At 34.8% G+C, this 19,697-nt stretch overlaps 1 protein-coding gene and 1 pseudogene across 1 annotated transcript; both read right to left on the bottom strand.

The window, feature by feature from the left end:
• Positions 1-6,412: 6,412 nt before the first annotated feature.
• Positions 6,413-9,530, bottom strand: LOC115968399 (glutamate-1-semialdehyde 2,1-aminomutase 2, chloroplastic-like). The gene is made up of 3 exons (XM_031087786.1): positions 9,199-9,530; positions 8,318-8,491; positions 6,413-7,664 (listed from the first exon to the last, which is right to left on the bottom strand). The coding sequence occupies exons 1-3, from the start codon at positions 9,394-9,396 to the stop codon at positions 6,597-6,599; spliced, it is 1,440 nt and encodes a 479-aa protein (XP_030943646.1). The 5' UTR covers positions 9,397-9,530; the 3' UTR covers positions 6,413-6,596.
• Positions 9,531-11,681: 2,151 nt separating this feature from the next.
• Positions 11,682-18,900, bottom strand: LOC115966638 (annotated as a pseudogene).
• Between the last annotated feature and the right edge of the window lie 797 nt (positions 18,901-19,697).

The raw sequence follows: 19,697 nt of genomic DNA, 5'->3' as shown, positions 1-19,697 counted from the left end.
CCATGAGCAGTGTATGAGGTAGAAAAGCGAGAAAGGGCCACCGCAGGCCCAAAGTAATGCAAACTAAAAAAGTAAAGGATTTAAGGCAGGCCCATAAACCCTAAGGATGAGAATAAGGTTATTGGACCAGGGAAGCCCAATGAAGTTAATAAAAAGCCCATGGGAGTGTGGAATTAGCAAAAGGGCCGATGAAACCCAAAGAAAGCAAACAGGCCAAGGATGCCCAAAGGAAAGTCAAAAGGGACATAGGAGCTCATAAATAAAAGCAAATCAGTGGCCATGCCAAGCCACTAAGAGAAGGAATAAACGGCTGACCTAAAAGAGGCCCAGCAGGATTAAGTTGTTACGGCAGGAATAACAGTACGACATTGCAAGAAATAAAGGAAACCAAGAAATGGGCCAAAGAAATGTGAGACCCATCATCAGACAAAACCCAGCTCTTAAATGGAGCGGGAAAACAAAGAACAGCCCACATAAGAGGTCAAAAAACATGGACGACAAGCCTTCAGACCACGGCAGACGAATGGGCAGCAGGCAAGTTTTGGACACATATGGAATAAAGGCACGCGTAAGGCCTAGGCACCACCAGCCTATACCCAGCCAATACAGAGCATGGTGAGGTCGGGGGGTCAGAGGATCAGAGGGCATGGTTTGGTGGTGGGGAGAGGGGAAAATCTATTTTTATGGTTTCGGCTCAGGCTTTTTCGAAGAGGTGTCCTGCTGGGATGGCTTACTTCCCAAAAAAGGCAAGCTGAGTTGGAACCATTAGGTGCATGCCATGAGGGATAGGGAGAGAGAAATAACCTAGACCGTGGCAAGAACGAGTGCTACGGCAGACTAGCAAACAAAATACACTTCCTTGTCTAGTGATGGGAGGACGACACGCAAACAAAATAGTGATGGTCGGCCAGTACACCCAGACCAAACAAAGGGAGTTAAGGGTTAAAATAGTAAAATCAGGCCACGACAGGCACTATAAAAGGAGGGTCTTGCCATGAACAGAAAAAAGGGGGGGGAGGGGGAACAACGGAACTTGGAGAAGGAAATGGAAAACTTAAAAGAAATAGCAAAGAAAACAAAGTGGGAAGAGAGAAAGAAATAGTGAGAATTAGAAAAGTGGGCATGCATCAGTAGATTAATCCTTTCTCTCCCTTATGAAATCCGGCCCTCTATAAGAAAAAACTCGAAAATACCTATGCAAAAAACCACTCAGGCTCGTTTCCCTCAGGGCTGTTAACCTTTACGGCAAGACTCTTTCCTGAGAGATTGACCACTTTAAGGAGGGACGTCCTTCCCTTTGTGGTTCTGCTCCTATGAATTGAATTTCCGGCCGATTTCCTCTAGTATTCCGATTAACCCGTGATTATAAACATTTGATGTTCTCTGTTATTCTTTTTTTTTCCTTTCTCTCCCATAAAAAAAAAAAATAAAAAAAAAATAAAAATAGTATTGTTATTGTAATTGATGTTAAGGGCTATCTGGTCAATCCCCCTATTAAAGTGGCTAGATATTTTTTGTTTATCTTATTATTATTATGTCCGCCTGCCACGATTTGTTTGAAACAGTTTCGTCTGCAGTGAACACGTCCCTGGCAAATTTGGCCTAGTTTACGCAAAAGGCGAACTAACTTAAGCTGAAGTTCGGCCGGTCCCAACTCTCTTATCTAGAAAACTTGAGCTTAGTGTAGCGGGAGGTAACCCAACACCACTAGCACAGCCCACCCCCTTACAATTGTATATTAAAAAAATTATAATATACTACAATAGAAGTTTGAAGAATATGGTTCACTTTAAAAAAATATTAATCAAACATAAAAATAATAAAAATAAAATGATATAGTTGTAAAGATGAAAAGATTAAAAGTACTTGTAGAAATCTTTTTTTTAAAATAGACAATACTTGAAGTAATTATTACTTTTTTATATGTTACACATCATTACATAATATTTATGGGTACATGGCTAGTTGAAAATTATAACTCAAACACTCTTAATTAAACATTCCTACTAAATACACCTTTTTTTGTTTTTTTTTTTTTGGCACACACTAAAAACTATTATTTGAACTCACGTCATAAACAGCCCTGATTATCTCTTCTTCTTCTTCTTTTTATTCTTTCAACAGTTTTGTTTTGGAAACTATGAATTACTAGTACCCAAAGAATAGTAAATAATGTTGAGTGCTAGCAAATACCACATTAGGAAACAACCCAACAAGCTTTTTGAGTAAATAATACACTACGGTTACACAGACACAAAAAGGATTGCTCAAGCAAAAGATACAAAGAGGCTTACATTTTAGAAAATCACATTGTCAAGAGCTTTGTAGTTCAATTGACACAGTCTAGTATTTCTAACAGAAAAGTATAAGGTTCAAAACCACCCTCTCCTATTGTAACTATTGAATTTTTATTTTTATATATATATATATATATAATTTTAAAAAAATTATAACAATAATAATAAAATAAAAATAAAAAAAACCAATAACACATTGGTAGAAATGCACCTTATCGTGAAACAAAACCAACTACAACACACTCTCAAATCTCAAGCCACCTACAAAACAGTACTTATGAGGGTTTTAAAAAATGGGAAGGTAAATCAAAGACTAACAGATACCAGAATTGTCATTGCCAGCCACACTAATTCTTTAGAAGTATGCGCCAAGTTTGTAAATCCAACCTCGAACTGTTCAGGAGCAAAGTACATAGACCTTGCAAACTTAGCAGTATCACTTTCCTTTGCATCCCCAAAGTTGTAAACAGGCCCTTCTGTGAAGAAAAACCCAAACATCCCTCTTATATACCCACCACACATCGCATGCCCTGCCTTTTTCCCAGCATCAATTATACCTTGTACAAGTTCACCAGTGATCTTATCCAAATATTTGCAACTTCCTAGCTCCTGAAATCGCTTAAGAGTGTGTGTCAGTGGTCATTTCATTGCCAATGGGTTTCCATTCAAGAACCCAGCCTGGTATATTGGTCCTGTTGGTGCCACCATTTCCATAATCTCCCTCCATATGCACCAACTGGTAGAGTTCCCAACAACAGGTTCAAGGATAATTGCAGTAATCTCTCCTTTGTTGCTCTCAAAGAGATTTTCCACAGCTGAGATGTCATTGAAAGGGGCAGTTAGAGTTTCATAAATGGCTCCTTTCGGGAAACCAGGGGAGTCAGTTCTCTAACTCTTTACTTTACCCCAAGAAAGAGGGCTGTGTGTGGACAAAACTACTTTAACAAAGGGATCACTTCTCTTCAATAAAGCATTATAATTCTTCCCCAGCTAAAATTAGTTTTCATGCTGTATTTAGATTATTTTAAAAAAATTAAAATAAAATTCAAATGCATCAACTTGTAAGAAAGAAATGCAAATAAAGTATTACATTACAATGACTACGAATATTTTGCTGTTGTAAAATGATATTAGAAGCAGGATCGCTTGACCAATATCCAATATCACTAAACAAAATGTATTCGTCCAACAAGAAAAGATAGCGAGGAATTCTTGGAGAATCAAGATTGAGATTCTCACCAAATGCACAATATCTATGAATATCAAAACAAGGTCAAATTTAATACTAGATAACATTTTAAGAACAGAAGACAGGGAGGAAGAACAGGAACTCATCATCCAACATATGAAAGCCCTTAACAAAATTGAATACAATAGGTTGTCCAGTAAAAGACTTAAAGGCAGGTACAGGGCAGTTCACACCTCCAGGCATCAATTCCTACCAAAACCCTTACACGAAGTTGGCTACCAAGGCATTCGAAACAAAATATCACCATTCAACATCGTAAAAAGAAGAAGGTTTGAGCAAACATCAAATAACAACAATAGCAAGAGTTCACATATAACTGTTATACAAAATTTCTTTAACAAAGACAAGGCCTTAGGACTTTTTGACATACATGAAAAGTACATACTTTGGAATGGAGATCAACAAAATTTCAAGCCAGATTCTATTTTACCAATAAATGAAAGATAAAAATGCGTCATACTATACAACTTTCCTTTTCCTGCATGAGTTGCTCTTAACAACCATTCAGAGCGTGATTAAGATCAGAATTCACAAATCTTACCATCCGTGATACAACTCTCCTTTTATAATCCCTATACAACTCCCCTTTTCCTGCATGGGTTTCACTTCCCAGATATGGCAAAACAAATTCACATTATTACCATCCACGATAATGGTAAGTAACACTAATGAACTAATTGTTTCCTAAAAACACAGAAACAATATGCAAGTAAAAGCTTTGCTCAATAATTTATATCATACCTAGAAGAATGACCACAAATTCATTTTTGGCCAACTTGAAACAGAATCCTTTTTTTTTAGCTGAAAAGCATAATAAAAGCTTAAAAAAAACAGCTAAGAGAAACTACAAAAATCTTCTTTAAAATTAAACAAATAGAACCTATTGTAACAGCCAAATCATGTCATTGTCACAAATCAAAGTTGAGTACATTGTTACATGACTACATCTCAAAAACGTAATGTTATCTATTTTTAAATTGTAAAGGATAGATTTAATAGCCTTTAAAAGAAACCAATCACCAAAACAACTTATTACGTTTATTCATCAATCTTCATTGATGTGTTAATCACCCCTGTGAACCAAAAGCATGAAATTAGATCCAATGGTACCAGTTAGAAGTGACTTAGAACACCACACCCCCCCCCCCCCAAAAAAAACAAAACCAAAAAAATAATAATAAAAAATAAAGAAGGAAAAAAGAGATAAGCAAATGAGGCAATTAGATTGTATATATTCCATGTATAATATCCCAAAGAGCAGCTTTGTGGTTTCAGGCTTGGACAAGAAGTAGGATGTTGCATAGAGGAAAAGGTATGGTGTAGAAGAGCCAGATCTAAGGAATTAGATCCAACACCACGGATAAGAATGGAACATCAGTGGATAATTGTGGGATTTGGCAGAGAGTGAGATTTTAGTAGGCCACCGGCAAGAGTTTTTGTTCAACCAAGATTAAGATTAACAAACCAATCTATAATTTCACTAAATAAACATGGACATGTTGCTATAATTGATCTTAAAGATGCATACAACAATCTCTATAAAAAGAAATTTAAATAAAATAAAATGCCAACAAACAGCCTTGGTCAAACATATCAGCATCCCTTAAGAGATCAGTATGACATATTCAAGATTTCCACTTACCCTTAACACATCAGAAAGATCATGAGAAAGCTATAAAACAGATCATAGGAACAATGCTGAGCTTTGAAATATATATTGTATATTCCCATAATGAGTTACAGTGAAGCCTTCTAAGAAAATTTAAGTGAATTCTAATTTTTTTTGCATTACCAGATATCCTGTCAATCATTCTCTACCATCTCCTTATACAATGGAAGAGCACTGCAGCATATAATACATTCAGCATCAGGCCTAATAGTAATACTCAGCTTTCCTATATGATAAACAACCAAAAGAACAGTTAAAACTATTTCAAATGGAAACAAACAAAATTAGGAATTATCAATATAGAATATGGAAACTTTCTTTCAGGGCTTGTCAATCCTGTGTTCCCTTCATACTTCTTTTTGAGGTCTGGCACCATTACCTAAATAAATTAGCATATTCATTTTCCATAGCAAAGACAGGATCCTGTATAACACAGGGTAATTCTTCACTACAATCATTCAAACATGCGTAAGCAGACCAAAAAATCTCAAAAACATTTCAATTTGCACTAAAAGAAAGTCTTCAGCAACTTTGTACACAATTGATCACCCCAAAGACTGGCTGGTAATTAATGCAGACAGTGCTCCTCTAGCAGCACAAGCTGCACTAGAAATCACTACCACACTTCTTAACAATCAATCACACCAACTACCATCATCATCACCCTAATACATCTAATCACTTAAACCACATTCACCATACTTACATATTGATCCTCTATCTACAATATCCGCAACTTGCCTAAAATTGGCACCATCATGTTATGCAACCTGGAACATCTTGTCATCTTTGCAGCAGTTGCAGAGGCCAGTGGACCAAGGTACCAGAACACATCTGTACTGAACCTAAAACACAGCTGTCTGGGTCCTCTCTTGGTATTGGCTTGCTTGAAGAGTTCTTTTGGGAAGAACTTGGCTTAGATGAATGCATGATGACTGAAGGAGAATTTGAGAAAGTCAAGGAGGAAGAGACATTACGATAGAGGTACTATGATAGTGCTACTGCTGGGATCATATATATATTTTTTTCTTTTTGAGAATACTGAGGTTACAAAGTTAGGTTTAGGGTTATTGGATGGATAATTCAGAACTTTTCAAGCCCAAAAACAAATTTTAGAAAATAATTAGTCAAATTAAAACCTAATAATGATATGTAAAATTGTGAGGCCTCCAAAGCTGATGTTCCACAACATGAAGAGGTCAACAACTCAAAAACTACTTTGATTTTTATATATATTAGATTACATTAATAAGTAGAAATGCATGTTCTCATTAAAGAAAATTAACTACAACACACTCTCAATCCTCCTGCAAACAGTATTATGCTAGCGGGGAAAAAATGGGAAGGTAAATCATAGACTATAGATACAGGAATTGCCACACTAAATCTGCTGTAAAACCTTCTCAGCAGCTGCTATTGTTTTCTGGATATCTTCAGGAGTATGTGCCAAGCTTGTAAATCCAGCCTCGAACTGTGAAGGAGCAAAATATACTCCTTCCTCCAGCATACCCCTATAGAATCTTGCAAACTTAGCAGTATCACTTTTCTTTGCATCCCCAAAGTTGTAAACAGGCCCTTCTGTGAAGAAAAACCCAAACATCCCACGTATATACCCACCACACATTGCATGCCCTGCCTTTTTCCCAGCATCAACTATACCTTGAACAAGTTCACCTGTGATCTTATCCAAGTATGTATAACTTCCTGGCTCCTGCAATCGCTTAAGAGTGTGTATGCCTGCTGTCATTGCCAATGGGTTTCCACTCAAGGTCCCAGCCTGGTACATTGGTCCTGCTGGTGCCACCATTTCCATTATCTCCCTCCTCCCTCCATATGCACCAACTGGCAGACCACCACCAATGATCTTCCCAAGTGTTGTCAAATCAGGAGTTATGCCAAAGTATTCCTGAGCTCCACCATAAGACAAACGAAATCCAGTCATAACTTCATCAAAGATTAAAAGAGCACCATTTTCTTTAGTGATTTTGCGTATGGCATTAAGGAACTCAGGTTTAGGAGCAATGAAACCAGAGTTCCCAACAACAGGTTCAAGGATCATTGCAGCAATCTCTCCTTTGTTGGTCTCAAAGAGATTTTCCACAGCTGAGATGTCATTGAAAGGGGCAGTTAGAGTTTCATAAGTGGCTCCTTTGGGGACACCAGGGGAGTCAGGGAGCCCTAAGGTGGCAACCCCACTTCCTGCCTTGACAAGGAATGGATCAGCATGGCCATGGTAACAGCCCTCAAACTTGATAATCCTCTCCTTGCCAGTGTAAGCACGGGCCAGTCGGAGCACACCCATGCATGCTTCTGTGCCTGAATTAACAAACCGGACCATTTCTATGCTTGGAACAGCCGAGATGACCATCTCGGCCAAAGTATTTTCTAGCAGACAAGGAGCACCAAAGCTAGTTCCTTTCTTCATCGTTTCAGCTAGGGCTGCAAGTACCTGCAGGTAAATAATAACTAGGAATGTTATCTACTGCAATATCTGAAAGACTACCATCAGAATTGAAAAACCAAATGAAGGATTCATTCACCGTGACAGGGTCTAGTTCAGGGAGTTCAGGGTATTGGCAAGATAAATCTTAAGAATTACAGTTCTCCAACTCTTTACTTTTCCCCAAGAAAGAGGGCTGTGTATGGGGAGTTGTGGACAAACCTACTTCAACAAAGTTATCACTTCTCTTCAATAAAGCGTTATAAGTTATATCTCTTCTCCAGCTAAAATTAGTTTTTACAGTGTATTTAGATTAAAAAATAAAAAACGAATAAAATAAAATGCAAATGCATCAACTTTTAAGAAAGAAATGCATATAAATTATCACATTACCAAAATCTTTTTTTTCTTTAAAAAAAAATTACAAACACTACAAATATTTTGCTGTTGTAAAAATGAAGTGGGAGAAAGGAACACTTGACCAGTGTCATTAAACAAAATGTATAGGTCTGCAACCAAAAAATAAATAAATAGCAAGGAATGGTTGGAGAATTAAAATTGAAGATCGTCACCTAATGCACAATATCTAGAATATCATAAGAAGGTCAAATGTAAGATTAGATAAAGTTTTAAGAATAAATGACAGGGAGGAAGAACAGAACCTCATCATCTGCATGACCAATTATTGCTGGTCCCCAAGAACCTACATAATCGATGTACTCATTGCCATCTATGTCCCACATACGAGAGCCCTTAACAGAATCCATCAAAATTGGTTGTCCACCAACAGATTTAAAGGCACGTACGGGGGAGTTCACACCTCCAGGCATCAATTCCTAACAAAAACCTTACACCAAGTTAGTTCTCAAGAAATTCGAAACCAAATTTCGCCATTCAACATCATAAAAAGAAAAGGGTTTGAGCGAAACATCAAATAACAACAATAACAAGAGCTAATAATCAACTGTTATACAACTTCTTTAGCCAAGACAAGTCCTTAGGCTTTTTAAACATACATCAAAAACAAATTAACAACCTAATGGATCCATTTCTTAGTTCGAATTAAATATTACAAATCTAAAAGTATATCTAGGATCACGTCATTTAAAATTTTTAAATAAGGAGATACTTTGTACATTGTTAGATCCGGGAAGTAAAATCTTATCCGTGAAATGAACTCTCCCTCTAAGATCATAGACCAAGACCCACTTGTTGGTCACATTCATTTATCTGACCCACAATAATTGTTTACTATTGTATCCATTTTACACTACCAGTGAAACCTTCAAGCTGTCCCCATCATACAGCATAGACCAAATAATCAATATTACACAAAACCCATCATTAATAAGGTTGCAAATCTCAAATTTAACACTTAGTTAGAAAAAAAAGTAACAAAATTGAAGACCCAAATTCAATTTTAAACAATCATAATTCCTTCACTGAAGTCAAAATTAACCGAACAGAACCCAAAACAATTCCAAGCGTAGAAAAGTTGAAATTTTGAACGAATCGAAATGGGAATGAAAAAGAAAAGGAGTACCTTGGCGGCAGCGAAAGCTTCTTCGGACTTTTGAAGACTGTAATTCTTCTTCTTCTCATCGAGCGAGACAGCCATTTTGACGCAACAACGACGAGTCGTTTTTGAAGAAGAAGAAGAAGAAGAGTGTCTATGAGAAAGCTTTGTTGTCGAGCATGAAAGCCCAAATCCCACTCCTACTCTGGCTACAGCACCAGCCATTGTTGCTATCTCTCTCTCTCTCTGTGTTGGTTTTTTTACCTGCAACGCTGACGGCTAGAGCTGAAAGTGATAAGGCTGGGAATTTGATTTTTAGTTGTTCAAATGGGTTTTTTTAAAGTGTGGGGTAACGCTAACGTGCACATGTCAATATTTTTATATATGTTATTTGTGGAATACATTGGACTTCATGGATGGATTATTGGGTTAGGTTTGGACTTTCTTTTTTCTTTTTCTTTTTTGAGAAAGTGGGTTAGGTTTGGACTTAGAGGACTGTTGCAACTTACCAGATTAGATTGGGTTGGGTTGGGTTGGATTGTCTCTGATTTGGCCCAACCTATTTGTGATGGTAGGAAGAAAGCAAGTCCTTGATTAGACTAGACCTAGTTTATGCAAAAATTACTTTCTGTATTAATATAAGAATTTATTTTTTCTATTTTAACTAATTATTTTTCAAAACACTAACATATGATTATCAATTATATATGTAAGGACATGATTCGTGGTGGACCGTAACAGTGTCGGGTTCGCACGTGAAAAGGTCCTAACAATATCATTTGTAGAGCGTGGGTTTGGAAGGCTAGGCCTTAATCGACAGGCGGTGGGTTTTTCGTGGTGTAAGGACACGATTCGTGGCGGACCGTAACAGTGTCGGGTTCGCACGTGAAAAGGCCCTAACAATATCATTTGTAGAGCGTGGGTTTGGAAGGCTAGGCCTTGATCGACAGGCGGTGGGTTTTTCGTGGTGTTCGTACAAGTTTAAGTTTTCCTTCACCCCTGGAGTCTTTCTCCTGGAGGTGGGCTGGGAGGCTCTGGTTTTTTGCCATTTTTCCCAACCACCTCTCTAGGTTCCTTATTTTTCCTTTTATACTCGCCTGCGTCCACTATCCTTCATCCACGTATAGGGTCAACCTTTCCAAGGCTGATACTTGTCCCGTCAGTCCATGCCTAAAGTCGTTGGGAAGGGTTGTAAAAGCCAAAGAATGCAGTTCTGTCAGGTTCAGAGCATTAAATGGCAGTAACAGCAGCTTTCCCTGGATATTTTAGATCTTTTTTCCAAGTTTCAGTCCTATACCGTTTTTACTCTTCTTTCTGGGGGTACTTTGGGTCTGCCAAGGACTGAACTGCCCTCGGCGGTATCCAAAAGCTATCTTGTCGAGTTTGGGCCATAGCCCTCCTCGGCTTGGGCCTTCGGATTCTCCCCGGGTAGATGGGCCTGGCCCATAAATCATTTGGGCCCCACAATATATTTTATTTCATTAAAACATTATTTATTGTTTGTATTTTTTTTTAATGTTTCCTCATCTTCTTACACAAACACTCTTCTCGAGATATATAAAAATTAAATAAATAAAAACCTTTTGCATAAGATACAATAACTTATATATTTGTATAAGTAGTGTAGCAAAATCTCATTTTGTATAATTGGATCATAATCTAATACGATTCATTTTTGGGTTTCGTGTCTATATTTTTTATTTTTTATTATTTTACACGAGCTAATGCAAATGCTATGTGAGATGTATAAATTGATTGGGTAAAAAATATTTGATTTTTAATTTTTTTAACCTTTTACATTTTTATCCTATCAACATTTATATTTCACATGCATGTGACAATTGCATAGTGCAATATTGCACTGAATCTCAATCTAAACTAGTGGAGCTTGATGATGGTGGAGTTTTTGAGATGCAGCTTAATGGTTTACACTAAAAAACAGTTAGTTGTCAACTTGTCACTATTTAGGGGTAACACCAATATGGGGGTTAGATGTTTTGAAGACGGTCCAAAACCTCAAAGATTTCATGAGACCTTAGAAACTACTAAGCCAACTCCCTAAAAGTTTTATAAAAGTTATATTAGTTTTTGTTAAACTGGTACCCTTAATCCACTCGTGAAGATGTGATAATCGTACATTGGTAAATGAAAAATGTGTAATCAATGCACATAAACTTTTGACATTCAATGATATATTTTTAATATATACATTATAGAATTTAAAATTTATGTGGTCCCTTCAATGATTATTGCTTTTTATCATCATGCTAAAACACTAATGAATTTTATAGTTTACTACTGGATTATTTTAATGAGTGTCATAAGGACAAAAAAATGATGTGAATATAATGCTCTATTATTTGATTTGATTTTTTTTTTTTACTATCAAATTATTTGCAAATATTATTTTTTTTTAAAGTAATTTTAAATTTGTGTCAACACCACCATGAATCACTGAGAAAAAAAAATTTAATACTAAATTTGTAGTAGTACAGATGATAATCGAAGAATTAATATTTCTCAATCTATACATTCAAACCTTTTAATTTATAGTTTTTAGAATTATAACCATAAGATAAGGGAACTATGTATATTGAACACATCCTACCTGAATGTAGTGTTCAACTGAAGAATCAAGAGGAGCCTTTCCCATATCACCATATGCAATAAAATAGAGTTTATCTGATCCTGCGTCAGGTGGAGTCTTGAATTGGATTTGATTACTCCAACCAACTGAATCACTACATTGTCGTAATGCCAGATATGTTAGCAATTATAACATTTATATATGATCATTAATTAAGTTAATCTTATAAAATAAAATAAAAAACCTTTGTTCAGAACAATTTGACAGATGAACATTTGATGACATAGTAAATTATGTGATAAATTGTGAGATGCTAACCATACCTTCCATATTTGTAAAAGAAGTTGCTTGAAGGCTGAAGTCCTGTCATCACTGCTGTATGAATGAAGCCTGGGTCATGCCACCCGAAGTCTTTGGCCGGACTCGGTAGAGTCGAACCTATAATTTTCAGTTTCATACACAAAAATTAATCTAATTAAGTAGAAGATGGAAAATTAATTGGAGATCAAAAAGAGAAAATCAAATTGGCTTAATCTATATATAAAATAATAGGTGAAACAGAGAGAGTGTGAAATTGAATTCCAAATTAGAACTCTAATTTTGTGCCATGTGTCTAGAATCTGAAATTGAAGTTGAATTTTGCATCATGTGGTTAAATGTATGTGGGCTCATTCTTATTAAAACCACTTTTATGTATCGGGTCAAGTGAGTTACTATGCTAATTAAGGTTTTTTCTTGATTTTGTAGTCAAACGTGAAAACCAAAGAGATTAATATCGGTAATAAAAACTTTGTTTCGGTACATTGCATAATTTCCAAAAAGATAGCAAAGCTAGAGTTTGCATCTTTGTTATAAATTGATTACAAAGTTTGCATCTTTACATTTGCACTGAGTTTCGGATTAAAGTGTTTTTGTCTTAGTTCTAACACTGAGTTTTGTTTACTATTCACTTACAAAGTTTGCATCTTTACATTTGTTATAAATTTCTAATATGTGATTAGATGCACATTATGCCTAAAATTCACTATCCTTATATTTGGCTTTTTGTTCAAGTTTGACACTTATAACAATGAAGAAAGCACTGCTATGGACCGATGGATGATACTTTTTGCAAACTGCAAAGGAACTTAGTGATCAATGGAATCTCACGCGAATTGGAGAGGATCCGGCTGTAGATGTCTGGATGGCAGATGTGAGTCACTATGTTTTTAAAATGTTCAGTGAAGGTAAAGGTTATGAACAATGTAAATTTTCCAGAGAGAGATTTATTATTCTATATTTACGCAAATTTGGTTGCCTTCTTGGAGTGGAAAGGTAAAGGTTATGAACAATGTAAATTTTCCAGAGAGAGATTTATTATTCTATATTTACGCAAATTTGGTTGCCTTCTTGGAGTGGATCACTCCACCCTTCTTTCTACTAGAATTTTTTATTCAGATTGTTACAATTTAATTCGAAATTTTATTTGAATTTTCCTATTGTTGTTACTATCATATATTATCATTCCAATTGTTCGATTAGAATTTAAAATTGGAGTCCAATTTTACTATACACGTGTACAATCTAATTATTTTTAATTTTGTCATGTGCAGAAGCCAATAAGATGAAATTAATAACACATTAAAAACTCATACTTTGGGAATCGGTAGTACCAATCTAAATCTATTGGACTTGCTTCGTGATAATACAACTATGAAGGATATATAAAAACACGCACAAACCCCTCTCTCTATAAAAAGAGATTGGAGAGAATTTCTTTTATCAGCCATGGAACTTTAGAGTTTTTTCTTCACACAAATGCCCATCATGTTACAAAATGACCCATCGTAAAACTACAAAATAAGTACAACTCTGAGGATTTTTTTTTTTTTTTAATTTTAAATTTTTTAAGCTGCAAAAATTTCAATCACCAATAGAGATTGAAGATTCAAAAGCGTGAATGGATCTTTTGGATAAACATTATCACCAAGGTTCATTTTTCTGTGTAAAATATATATACTGCTAAATTTTGTTAATGAAATTTTCTGATTAATAATATGAATTTAGACTTAACTCCTTTTAAACATGAATAAACTCATGATTAATAATATATCCATTCCCGTGCGGTAGCACGGGGCTACATACTAGTATATATAAAATAAATATATATATTTTTTATATAAATAAGGATATTTAGACATTTTTGAGTATTTGACTATTCTCTTAGGCATGTGCAGTTCCTCCGTCACACACACACTAGGGTTATATAACAGAAATCTTTAACATACCATTGTTTGGATAATTAGAATGTGACAATATAAATTAACTATGGAAAAGGGAACTCACTACTGCACATATCATCTTGTGTAAATGTAGTAACTACAGAATTTTGTGACATGCCATCTCCATATTGCACTTGCTGAGGCTTCTCATCCCCACTAACCCATGTTAATCTCATCTGTACCACTAGCCAATTTGTAAATGTTCAAAATAAGGAACCTTATGTTGGCTTTTCTCTTTGTATCTGTCTCTGTTTGAAAACCAAATCAAGAACAAGTATTTTTTATTTTTTATTTTAGAAGCTCCTTACCGATTTCCCAGTTGAATCTATGCTTGAGAGATGTCCATATAGTGGCATATTTGGATTAGTAAAATCCAAAGGGTTCGGCCTAGTCAGAATGCAAGGTGTGTCGAAGCCACCAGCAAAGAACACAAATTCAATGTTGGTTCTTATATTAATAACATGAAATGTCAGGGAACCACTGCAAGTGGCCACCACACATTTACCAAGCACAGATTCCTGGCATTCCTTCTTCGTGCAATTGAGATAGTCTGGATCATTTTTCACGTATTGAGCCCGAGATTTTACATAAACATATATAATATATAGTTTTAGAAGTCAATTTTAAGCATAAATTTATAAGTTCAAAGTTATTTTGGTGGCTAGAATATCCATGTTTTGTGTTTAGTTATATTCTTCTCTATAAGTAAAAGAAACCATATTTATCAATTATGTAATTCAATGGTTTGGACAATCAACTACATATGTGAAAAAGAAAAACCACAAGGAATGTACATTATTATAAGATAGAATGATACATGTGTTGATAATAATGTTATAGTCAATTGTTTAAGTCACTCCAATGCAATTTCAATTACTTACTCGGACTTTTTTAGGCTGCATTTGAATCGGCTTCAAACCAATTCCAGAAATCAATTTCAGGAAAATGCGTGCGTTTGGCTGTCACGGAAAACATTATTTTCCGGAAAATGATTTCCTGTTGACCGAAATTTTCAGTTTGACCACGGAAATGAATTTCTGCCTTCATTTTCACTTCAATGGATTTCCGGAAAAAGAGAGAGAGAGAGAGAGAGAGAGCGCGCGCGCGAGAGGAGAAGACCAATCCGAGCTCCAGTCCACGCCGATCTCCCGTCCGAGCTCCAGTCCACGCGCGTGGACCAGTCCGACGACGGCGATCGACGCTTCGCGAGATCGCGCCGTCGATCGCGATCTCGCGAAGCATCGATCGCGATCTCGCCTTCGCAAGATCGCGTCGGATCGAGATCGCGATCGACGGCGCGATCTTGCGAAGCGTCGTTCGCTAGATCACACCGTCAATCGCGATCTCGCCTTCGCGAGATCGCACTGGATTGAGATCGCGATCGACGGCGCGATCTCGCGAAGCGTCGACCGCGAGATCGCGAACGCGAGATCGCGCCGTCGCGAGATCGCGACGTTGATCGCGATCTCGCGACGGCGAGACCGCGATTTTTCTGGGTTGTGACTTGTGTTTTTCTGGGTTTGTGTTTTCCTCCTTCTTTTCCAAACACTAGAAAATATTTTCCGGAAAATTTTTTGAAATACAACCAAACACACAAAAATATTTTCCTTTTCCAGAAATTAGCAATTCCAGAAAATATGTATTTTCCGGATAACGTTTTACGGCAACCAAACACAGCCTTAGTTAACTATGACATATTACGTACCTACCTACCTACCTGAATGTATTAAATATATGCGGCCGTTCTAAACATTAAGTATATGAAAGTATTTCTCAAAAAAAAAAAAAAGTATATGAAAGTATTTTCTTCCTGTGCATTATGTTTTTCTACATTCCTATCACATAGGTTCTCCTTATATAAATTTTACTTGATTTTCCTTCTTAAATGACGTGGCAAAGCACAACTAGTCAACTATAAATTTATAGCTAATATTCTTTAGCCAGTAATGCTACAAAATAATCTTCACCCTTTTTATGAAAAATTATAGAATATTTTGAAAGTAAAATAAATGTATGTTCATTCCTATCACATGAATAATTGATCTCACTATAAATTTAATAAGTGTGACATACTATTATGTAAGAGAGAGTACGCAATTATTGTACCTACATAGTATTCTATTATTACCCTTCATAATTTTCACTATCAATTCCATAATTATTGATATGACAAATTTTAATTGGAATTACGTTTATTTGCACCAATGAGAACACATATGCCACCTCAACAATTATTATTATTATTATTATTCAATTTGTTTCATTAGCATTTTCCGAAAAATAATTCATTTTTCAAAAAGAACTTTCTAAAAATTATTCCATTTTTCCATGTTTGGTAGCAACCTTAAAATAAGTTAAAAAATTATATCTTACCTTCTCTTATTTAGACTGATGTAATATAGAATTGTTTTTCAAAAAAAAAAAAATATAATAATAATAATGGAAAACAACTCTATTTCATATCAAGCTAAATAAGATAAATTAAGAAATAATTTTCCTTTAATTTATTTTTTTATGATGCTACCAAATACCAGAAACCAATGAAAATTATATTCACATAAGATTTTCAATCAAAACAAATGGAGCATTATTGCTTTTTAACAAAGCATATCATCATTTCATTTGAGCAACCTCACTTTAACATAGACTTATCATTGGAATTACGTTTTTTTCACCAATGAGAATAAACATACCAATTTATGTGCTCCCTTCTATGATTATTATTATTATTATTATTATGTCCTTAAACTTATTGCTATCTAACAAAACATGTCAGTCATTCCATTTTTCATTTATTTTGTTCATTTCATAAAAAAGTAAAAATTAAAAACCTTCTATACAATCTGCATCTTTATTAGTGCATGCTTGACTTTCAAATTTAGAATCGTAATACCTTAACAGGATACTGGCATAGCAAAGGAAGATCACTAAGGTCACCAGTTTGGGCATAACAAGCCTCACTCAATGGACAATCTGTGACACTGCATTTATTTATTAGAGAACAAATTAATAAACAAACTTAGTAACATATAATCTAAAGAATATATAGATGACATTAAATGTGTAAGTTTTGTAAAAGGTTTCTATATAATTCTTACTTGGAAGAAGATGGTGAAATCATGGCAACCCAATCACTACTAGAAGGAAATTAGAACTCCACTAATAGTAACCGTAAGGTATTCTTCATTTAACAGGGAAGAGTTTGGATCAACACTAATTTTCAGATAAGGGTTTGGATCGTCACACTTGAGTAACTTTCTTCTGTTTAGTACACGAAAGTCCAATATTGCAGTGTAATTCTGGTGCTCAGCCATGGAGATGCTAGCCAAAGGATGCAACCATGATGAAGAAGAAGAAGAAGAAGAAGAAGAAGAAGAAGAACCAAGAATGATAGTGAATAAGAAGAAAATTTTAAGCAACCAAAGGGTGGAGTTTTCAATTAAAGAAGGCGGCAATGGACCAAGAAAAATAAAAACTAAGAATAACTCAAAAGCTCTTATCTAAAGTTGAAGAAATTGTTATGGTTTTTGGGTTCTCTAAACTTTGCATTTGTTTTCCTACTTCTCCTTTTATGTCATTCTCAGTCTTGAAACTATGGAATATAATGGTAGATCCAAAACTTGGAGAATGATGATGTTTGATACTATGTATAATGCATAGACACAGCTAATGCATACATATCTAGGTGAATTGTACTAGGGAAGTTTGGTTTTGTAACATGATATTAATTGTTGGTTATGTTAATGATTTATGATTGAGATATGGCAACTCTAGCAAATAGTCTTCTTTTTTTTACTTGTATGAATTGTCTTGATGCATGTGCTGATGTGTGCCTCTTTACTTTGACTTCTTTTTCGTTATCACCTCATATATATATAATCCATAGAAAGTTTTGTCCAAGACTCCTAATTGTCTAAACGAATACGTTTTAGCTAGACTGTTTATCTATTGGTAATATTCCATTTTATGACTTTAATTAAGGGTTTGTATTTGACTTCAAAACTGGATAATTACCAGGAAAGTGGTTTCTTATTTAGGAGGAGGTATACCATGTATCGGTTACATGTATTCTCTCTCTCAAGGTAGGTGAGTCCCACACATGAGTGGGCCCACCTACTCTAAAAGAGAGACTATATATAACCAAAACATGGTATAATTTCCACTTCTATAGTTGCAAGTTAGCAATATTAATGCCATAAAAGGAGTTGTCTTTGACTTTAACATGGTTAATTGGTCCTCAATCAAATAACATAGTTTAATTATATTCATTCTAGAGGGAGGTGATGACAAATATTTTTTTTTTCTTTTTTCAAATTTCTAATGTGGATATTCCTTTGTGAATGGAATCAGCTAGAGTTTGTCTATTATAGTGTACAAAGACTATCTGTCCAAGCAATCTCATTTTTTCCGATAATTTTCAGATTTCACTACTTTTGAGGATTCATCCAATAAAATTTATGTGAAAACATGATGAAATGGGTTTATCAGATTGACCAAGGGTTTGTATCTTATATACTTTTAGTTTTAAGAAAGAAAAATAAGTTTGAAGTTGATATACGTTATTAAATTAGGAGATAATTTAGGAAATATCAATTAAATAATATTATTTAACTATATATATTACAAATTTTATATTTTTTAATTTATTTTTCTTACTTTTTGATATGCAAAATTGTGATGCAACGATAGGTAAGAATTGCTCAATAGGGACGGGATCGACAAAAAAAGAACAACTATTTGAAGCTAATATGGCTGCCAAATGGGGTGTTCTAGCTAGGTTGGTTACTTCATGGTGATTCCACTTCATTGGGTGATGTGTTTACACAAGCAAGTGGAGATATGGTTGATTTTCATACCTCTCCAACATTTCAAGTCCTTCATTCTGAAATGCCTTATCTAGTATCCAAGTAGTTTGTATAGAAGGAACATGATCCTATCCATTTCGTCTATTGCATAAAAGGAGAGGATCTTTTTCCTACATAAAATCATTACTTATTTGAGTTCTATCGGTTTTGAATATTTGATCATTTAGTTAGGAAGATGATACATTGAAATATTGAATTGACCAGAAGCTTAAGTTGATATATCTACAGAAGAGAACTTGAACAGGCTAATGCATAACTGCATAGGAAAGCCGATTGAAGAAACTAGTATCTAAGGAGAATATGGAGACAAGTTGAGCATAACCTAGCAAGCACCTACACAGATACGGGTGCAGTGCGGTGACAAGTCAATTTTTAAAAAAGTAGGACACGGGTGCAACATGATACGTTTATTAATCAATTATTAAATATATTTTTATTTAAATTTTCTATATATTGCTAAACATTTTTCTTTAATATAATGATAATATTAATTTAAGATAATAATAAAGTGAACACGTATTAGTATTATTATTTAGTACTTAATATAATAATTAAGTATTATTGATCTACTTAAACAATTATAATTTTTTTTTTTAAAAAAAAAGCAAAACATGACAGGTTTACAACTAAATATATTTCGCTTTTAAGTTGTTTGAAATTTGAATTGTTATAATTAACTTCACATAGGTGGCTTGTTACGGCACACTGCCACAAACAAAAATTTGCAATTATCTAAAGACTTAAACTCTGAAGTCTAAAGACAAAATTTATAAGAAAATGAAGGAGGAGCAGAGGTTATCGTGTTCTCAGTGT

This window comes from Quercus lobata, chromosome 11 (assembly GCF_001633185.2).
Source record: "Quercus lobata isolate SW786 chromosome 11, ValleyOak3.0 Primary Assembly, whole genome shotgun sequence".
NCBI classification, from domain to species: Eukaryota; Viridiplantae; Streptophyta; class Magnoliopsida; order Fagales; family Fagaceae; genus Quercus; species Quercus lobata.
Note: the sequence above shows the minus strand (reverse complement) of the source record. Positions and strands in the feature narration are given on the sequence as shown.

Bases quoted from the DNA above. Each gene is read 5' to 3' on its own strand.
- LOC115968399 (XM_031087786.1), bottom strand. From the start codon at position 9,396: ATGGCTGGTGCTGTAGCCAGAGTAGGAGTGGGATTTGGGCTTTCATGC. The intron at 8,492-9,198 runs GTACTCCTTTTC...GGTTTTTGTTAG, and splicing joins AAGCTTTCGCTGCCGCCAAG to GAATTGATGCCTGGAGGTGT. The intron at 7,665-8,317 runs GTTCTGTTCTTC...ATTTACCTGCAG, and splicing joins TTGGTCATGCAGATGATGAG to GTACTTGCAGCCCTAGCTGA.